The sequence below is a fragment of the Argentina silus genome (assembly GCF_951799395.1).
Source record: "Argentina silus genome assembly, chromosome: 1".
Classification (NCBI taxonomy): domain Eukaryota; kingdom Metazoa; phylum Chordata; class Actinopteri; order Argentiniformes; family Argentinidae; genus Argentina; species Argentina silus.
Genome location: NC_139655.1, coordinates 1,812,388 through 1,820,042, shown reverse-complemented (window position 1 = coordinate 1,820,042; position 7,655 = coordinate 1,812,388). Strand labels below are relative to the sequence as shown.

Genomic DNA, 7,655 nt, shown 5'->3' with positions numbered 1-7,655 from the left:
ACAGCATTTCATGATTTATCTACAACATTTACTTTTTTGAAACCTGATGGAGGTTATAGGTCATTTCATTGATTTAAGGAGATGTCTGGATTATAAGGAGAAGAAGGTGACTTTCTACAATGCAATTGATTGGGAATGCACTTAAAGCCATGGATGATGAGGAGTCAGCCCTTGACAAAGATGATGACTCCTTGACAAAAGATGGCATCTATCTGGATTTTAAGAAGAAGAAGGTGGCTTTCTACAATGCAGAGGACGGCTCACTCATTTACTCATTTGACAATGGGCCAGGTTATGAGAATGTGGTCTGCCCTTTTTTCTCACCATGGAGCATTGATCAAAAATAAAATACACATTTTGTCTATTCAGAGTCAAGAACACAAAGAATCCCTTTTTTCTGCCCAAAAACATTGTGATTTACAAGACAGTCATTGCTGCCCTGGCTATGGCTTGATGTAATGTGGGACTTTTACTTTTAGACCTGTTATTTTGTCTTTGGTCAAAAGACGTATCATTGGCTTGTGAGTTCAGAGTAAGGGCTAGTGGGGATATTCTAATCAGTCTCAAAGGAGAGTCCTCAATTGAAATTAAGTTGATTTCAAAACATGTATTTTCAGTTTTGTTTATTTGACGTTATGCTGATTTGTACAAAGAAAATGTCTCCATAGTTTCATTCATATTTGCTGTTATTCTAACAAAGCTTAAGACAACAGAAAAGGTCAAAGTGCAATCTAACTAATCCATTCTGAAAAGCAATCACATAACTTGGATCTCTGCAAAGTACATGCATACATATAAATGGAAGATGTTGAGCTTAAATGCTCTAAAATAAATTGTCTGTAGATGTAAGAATGGCCTCCATCTATTGACAATCAGAAAGTCACTTCCCCAACTTTATCATCCATAACAGAATTAAAAGAACACATATAAACAAACAAATCTCTCTCTGGTAGATGATGGAGAACATGATATGCAAGCATGTTTTTTTTCTCCTCAGCTGTGAGGGCACCAGCCCCTCCCTCTCTCACAGCTGAGGAGATAAAAAACATGCTTGCATAACATGTTCTCCATCATCTACCAGGTCAAAGTTGCACCATACAAGGCTTAGACAAAGCCTTATTATAAAAATAGAACAAAAAAAAAAAAAAAGATTTCTGAATCAATGATGAGTCCAGGTACCAGTAATTGTGGACTCGAGTACATGTTCACACCCCAACTGCCTTGTCTATCATGTACCATCTAGAACACTACCACTTCTCAGAGCTTGAAGGGTTTGTCTCTTGTGTCACAGGTGAGATTTTGAGTTCCTCCTTACAAACATACAAAGGGCCAAATAATGGATAGAGTTTATTGGTAGATATCACAGAGAAAGAGTGGATGTGACACTGTTTTTCCACATTAAAAAATGATATCTTCTGCCTCGTACAGTTCAGTAACACTCCCAGCTTCTCAGGTTTCAGTTCAATAGGAAGGACAGTTGGAGGCTCCTCTGATGTTTTTAGCACGCCTCCTTCCAAACGTATGCTCCAATAGCCAGTCTCTGGATGCAGTTTGATGTTTTTGTCTCTGTTCTCTGTATCCTGGGTGACTCCCACACTCCACTGGGTCTTCTTCCCCAGGTCAACTTCCCAGTAATGTCTTCCTGTGTCGTATCCCTCCATTCCCAAGACACATAGTCTCTCTTCAAACCTCTTCTTAGTGCTTTTTTCTTTACGGAGAGCTCCAATCTTGACAGATTTGTTGTCTTCAGATAGAGTGAGTCTGGGGTGTGCAGTGTCAGGGTCGAGACTCACATCCTCTGAAAATGAATGGGATAGATACTGTGAATAACTGTTCTGATACTTTGAATGCTCATGCACCCCATCATGAACTGAACTTTTCATTTGAAGCGTAATAATGAACTAACCTGCAATTTGATCTTCTTTGTCAAAAGTTTAGCAACTATTTTGTTTTTTCAGATCTATATCTTCTGTACATAGTGTATGTGTATCTAACCAATCACTAATTCAGTGTTTTATGTAGGCAACAATATGTATGGGATATAGAACATGGTTCAAATTACCTCCATGATCGACCATTAGGCTCCAAACTATGTAGAGGAGAGAAAGTGAAAATGATGGGTGTATTAGTATCTTCTCCAAACAAAAATACACAGAATACAACAATGGTTGAATGACAAATTCCATGTTAACATAAATTCAGCATTGATGTGAAAGAAGCTGTAATTACCTGACTCTGGAATTTTCCCAGTAATCTCTGTGTAGATCGAACATTTTATTATTTTACTGATGAAATGGAATTGATAACAGTTCTCTAATATATGCAACATTTTGGTTACAGTAAAATCAATGTTTGCATGCCTATTGAAATACAGTCAAATTTATACTTCATTCTCATCAACCACAAACCCCCACACCTTTGCATTTGTGTGGACCTGAGATTGAATAGATCTAAAATACCTAAAATAAATAATCATTTTATGCCGAAGAGGCAAATTCTGACAGAAAAATGTATAGTTTGGGGGGACTTTTATTTTCACATCCATTCCCAACATAGATGTTACATGAATACTTCTGACACAACATTTATGAAGGTGTTATGAAGTGTTTATGTCAGATGTTCTGAATGTGTTATGTATACCCCTTTTGGACATTTGAAACTTAGCCTACACCTCTCCAAAAACGTACCAAAAAAAAAAGGTACGAGCCGCCATTGCCCCACACATAATACTTACCCATTAACTTCATCTGTTTGTCGAGCTCTGCAGAACACTGGAGTTTCTCTGTACAGCAGGGGAGCATTGTTAGTCTTTCAAACTCAATCAGTGCAACAACGTTGACAAACTGTGACTAAAAAATATTTTCTAGATAAAGAGGGTGAGGTTTGACATACTGTACCTTGTTCCTTCATCTTTAAATTGGCCTTTACTTCATCTATAACAATAGTAGAAATACAATATGTGAAACTCTTGGATTGAAGAGCATCTGAATATAAACAATGTTGTAGGCTACGAAGCAAAATGTATAACAAATGTGTTACTATAACCGTCTGATGAGGGTATTTTAATCTGATCTTACTTAAAGGCTTGAGTTTCTCCAGAAGAGCTGGAAATTGAAAAAAGGTCATGTCATTATACACCAATAACAAGGTAAAGGGCTTGCTGTTTTATATCTGAATCAGAATTGATTTTTACAGATTATTGTTATATACTATATATATTAGATGTGTAGCAGAGAGACTTTGCTTATAAAATAAACTTTGATTTGATTTGAGACTAACCTCTTCTCTGATGGAGGATGGAGAGTACACATGCAGTGATACACACCAGCGCCAGAAACACAGGAACCACAAATGCAGAGATGTAAACCCGGTCAGGCATAGTGCTCTGGTAGAACTCCTCTGTTACAGGAGACAAAGAAGGTCATAGGTCAACAGGGTACCACTTCCTATCTGGTAGAACTCCTCTGTTACAGGAGACAAAGAAGGTCATAGATCAACAGGGTACCACTTCCTATCTGGTAGAACTCCTCTGTTAAAGGAGGCAAAGAAGGTCATAGGTCAACAGGGTACCACTTCCTATCTGGTAGAACTCCTCTGTTACAGGAGACAATGAAGGTCATAGGTCAACAGGGTACCACTTCCTATCTGGTAGAACTCCTCTGTTAAAGGAGGCAAAGAAGGTCATAGGTCAACAGGGTACCACTTCCTATCTGGTAGAAATCCTCTGTTACAGGAGACAATGAAGGTCAAAGTTCATCTTAGCATCAAACACTACAGTAGTCTACAGTCCAAACTTTATAGCATCACTCCTTATAGTCTCTGTTCCCTGACATTTGTGTTGTAAAAACTAAAATGTTAGGGGGTAGCAGTGGGCAGACACACGGTGATGCTGTGAAGACCTCTTCAAAACGACTGCTAAATGTCAAAAATGTAAATGTTAATGTAAATGATGCTTTAACCAGTATTGACTGAATTGAAGACAATAGCCTAATAACAGCTCAATGTGTATCTCCCTGTGCATCCCAGTGCTTAAACCTACCAGTCATCTGCATTGCAGACTCCAGCCTGGATCCCCTGTTCTGTGACATCACTGCACATGTGACTCCCTCCAGTTGGTCCATCCCTATTCTAACATGACTGGTGATGGAGTACAGGACTCCTCCCTCCGTCTGTCTGGGTCTGTCTGTCTGTGCTGAGGTCATCTCCTTCCCACTGCGGTCCATCCACAGCATGTGAGGCTCTGGGTACCAGTCCTCTGAGATGCAGCTCAGCTGGATAAACGTTCTGTGGTGCCTGCCCAAGGAGATCCTGGGAACACTGCCCTGCTCTGCTCAAAACAGGTGGAAGAAAAATGGTATGACATCAGGAGATTTTAAGCACCATCCAAATCAAGCAGCACCTACCCATTGGTTTTACTATGACATACAGTAAGCCTTCCTTATGGGTCCGCCTTCCTCTAGAGCACAATTGAAGTAATATTTGTGTAGGAGTTATGCAAGGCTTGATCACTTGGTTTAAAGCAGTTCTGTACCTTTAATCTTCTGTAATTCGTAAAGCCATTTTGGAATACATTCGTTTTAAAAAAAAACTTAGTTTTATATATATATATATATATATTCCCATTGATCAGTGCCGGCTTGCTCAAAGAAAGTACAAATAAACAGCATATCCAATATACCTTATTGCAAATTATATCAATAGGTGATTTGAAGTGGTTCTGTCATGGCAAGTTTGGATCAAAACCCATCAGAGGATGACAAGACAAGATGAGATTAGACGATTTCACAATAAAAGGGGATTTGGTTAAACTGCCCAGTTTTTCAATGTCTGCTGCCATCTGCAGACTTTTCAAGATGTATTATGTCAAATCTTTAAAAGAGATATTTTCAGTTGCTTTTTGATCGGGATGGCTTATCTGTAGTCATTTGTATTGATTATTACAATCATCAATCCATCTATTGTACTGACAAAAATGAGAACAGTTCCTATTTGTACCAGACATAATGGATGAAACAGATATTTGTACAAAATAAAAACATTTTAAATCAGTTAATTTGAAATACAAAATAACACTTACAATTGGACGCATTTGATTTTTATTTCATAATCCTAACGTACACTCACTTATAACCTGTAGCTCAACCGATAGTTCCTGGATCCATTCCAAGTCGCTGACTTGACATTTGTACTTCCCTTTTTCAGACATCTTGACATCCTTCAGCAGCAGTGACACGTTGCCTCTCTCCAGCTCCTGGGTGAACAGACTCACTCTGCCCTCATAGCCCGTCCCCTCTGTCACCTTTCCACTCTGATACAGGTACATGTAGTCAACAAAATGTCCCTCCCTGAACCACCTGATATCCATGGCAACAGCACTTGTTTGAGGAGAGAGGTGACAGGGTAGGATGATGTCATGGCCAGCGGAGGCAACTACAGGGTCGGAAGGGACGACAAGGTTGAGCTTCCTGTCATCTGGTGTGAGAGCAGAGGAAGTCTTACTGTACAATCAGTCTGAATGACGCACTGATAACAGTTCCACCCATTTGGCAAAAAATATAGTTGCATTTTAACAGTTTCAACTCACCAATAAATGTTTCAGTACAGTATACTGAATACTATAAAAAGTAAAGAGGCTTTTTTTGCTGTAGGTCCACTTGAAATTAAGTGTTGAATATCAAGTACAGTGCATATTTTAAATAATTTAGATTCAAACAAATGTATTCATTGACAATGAATAGATGATATTAATCATATTTACCTGTAATAGATGAACAGGTATCAAAGAAGATGAGGAATGTCAAACAGACTTCCTGTATTAATTGTCCCATGATGCACCTGATGAGAACATAAAACACAAGGCTTCTTTCAAGGATGGAACTTGGCAGAGTGCTCAGATAGAAATATATCATGCAGAACAGGAATCAGTCTTTGTCCGGGAGAATAGTCTGTCTGTCGGCAATACAGTATACCCAACATGCTATCTGTGCTAAAAGTCTGAAAGTTTCACCTGTCTGAGCACACGCCAGGTTCTGTTAATGGTTGCATTCATTGATCTGATAACCATGTCACATGGTACAGTGTCACTTCGACCTTAAATAACATGAGAGTACTTTACGCTAAAAGAGGTAAATGGATTTAAAGTTTAGATTTGTTATTGTTACGGCATTGTAATTTATATAAATTAATTTGTTCTGATTTGCAGCAATTTGTTGTATTTCAATACAGACCGAGGTGTGGTGAAAAAGTACTGATCTAACATGTTCAAACCCCCGACTTTTGAAAATATTAGGCATGCTTTCCTGTATACAAATCCATTTGCACCAGATATCATATTGTGTTGTGATTTTTAAATTAAAACTAGTGAATCTTACCTGAACGCTAACAACGCACGTCTATAGCAGAGTCTGTCAGTTTAAGATCAAGAAAACACTTTCGTTTCCACTCACAAGTTTTTTCTTTTACAATCAGTAATGTTTAACCACACCTCCATACACTTTGATGGAGAGAAAAAACATCTGAATACATTATGTTTGTCTAGTTACCGTTAAATGCTTTCAGTAGCAAAACAAATTCCAGTATTTCTTCTAATTGCATTGTTATATAGCAATTAAGTTTCATATTTTCATCTGTTTTATGCATTAATACAAAACAACATATGGTTTAGAGGCTCCCTCTAGAGACCGCTTCAGTTCATGGTTTATAGAGCATTAAATGAAAAATATACAGCATTCTATATACCAGCATGAGTACAAATATGTCTGTATTATTTCTCTTTGTATCGGTTTACAACATTTAAATGCAACTGGAGTTGAAATGTTGTCCTTTTCTGTGTTAGTCAGGGTAAACATTAAAGACTGAACTTGACTTTAATTTTGCTAAACATAAAAATAATTTTCTGAAATTGGTAATAATTAATTCATCATATAATAAGTTCAGCCAAGTTCAGTTGAGTATGTGGGAGACTGTGGTTAAAATCCAGTGCAAGATCCATCAAATATCAATGCATTTCCCAATTATTATTATTTGAGGTCATGTTACTAATCTCATACTCCCATACTCATCAGTTATAGTCTAGAGTTTATGACTATATACTATATATACAGTATACACTGTTTGAGTCACGGCACTAGCAGCAGTTTAACCATTTATTGGATGACAATGGTAATACATTTAAGCTTGAGGTATATTGGATGGCTCTGGAGAACTCCCTGCCTGGAGTTAAACGACCACGACAAACAAGTACACAATATGGCAGAGAGCCCAAGAAACCCGCCATGGGCTTCTTACAGAACGACCGTGTGGGGCGAGGCTGGGGGTGGTGGGTGGAGGCTGGGGGTGGTGGGGCGAGGCTGGGGGTGGTGGGTGGAGGCTGGGGGTGGTGGGTGGAGGCTGGGGGTGGCGGGTGGAGGCTGGGGGTGGTGGGTGGGACGACCACACAAAACGTACTCTCATAGCCAGTGCAACAATGTCACAACTGATGAATGCTATGGAGGAGCGTCAACTTAGCTGCTTTTAACTCTAGTCATCCTAAACGAAGGTCCACGGGTGGGACAACTTGCTAGCGGTCGTTCGGTAGTTCGGCTGTCCAAGTCAAACACCTTCGCTGTCCGTCCGGTGACAGCTGGTTCACACGCATGCAAATGTTAGTTTTGGGC

General features: G+C 39.0%; 1 protein-coding gene across 1 annotated transcript; it reads right to left on the bottom strand.

Annotated features, from left to right (window-relative positions):
* Positions 1-219: 219 nt before the first annotated feature.
* Positions 220-6,411, bottom strand: LOC310807925 (butyrophilin subfamily 1 member A1-like). The gene is made up of 11 exons (XM_083674590.1): positions 6,372-6,411; positions 5,759-5,835; positions 5,125-5,472; positions 4,040-4,327; positions 3,280-3,399; positions 3,078-3,104; positions 2,898-2,933; positions 2,735-2,782; positions 2,230-2,256; positions 2,063-2,089; positions 220-1,798 (listed from the first exon to the last, which is right to left on the bottom strand). The coding sequence occupies exons 2-11, from the start codon at positions 5,826-5,828 to the stop codon at positions 1,248-1,250; spliced, it is 1,542 nt and encodes a 513-aa protein (XP_083530716.1). The 5' UTR covers positions 5,829-5,835; positions 6,372-6,411; the 3' UTR covers positions 220-1,247.
* Between the last annotated feature and the right edge of the window lie 1,244 nt (positions 6,412-7,655).

Bases quoted from the DNA above. Each gene is read 5' to 3' on its own strand.
- LOC310807925 (XM_083674590.1), bottom strand. From the start codon at position 5,828: ATGGGACAATTAATACAGGAAGTCTGTTTGACATTCCTCATCTTCTTT. The intron at 4,328-5,124 runs GTGAGTGTACGT...TGTTTTGAGCAG, and splicing joins GGTTGAGCTACAGGTTATAA to AGCAGGGCAGTGTTCCCAGG. The intron at 2,783-2,897 runs GTACAGTATGTC...CCTGCTGTACAG, and splicing joins TTTAAAGATGAAGGAACAAG to AGAAACTCCAGTGTTCTGCA.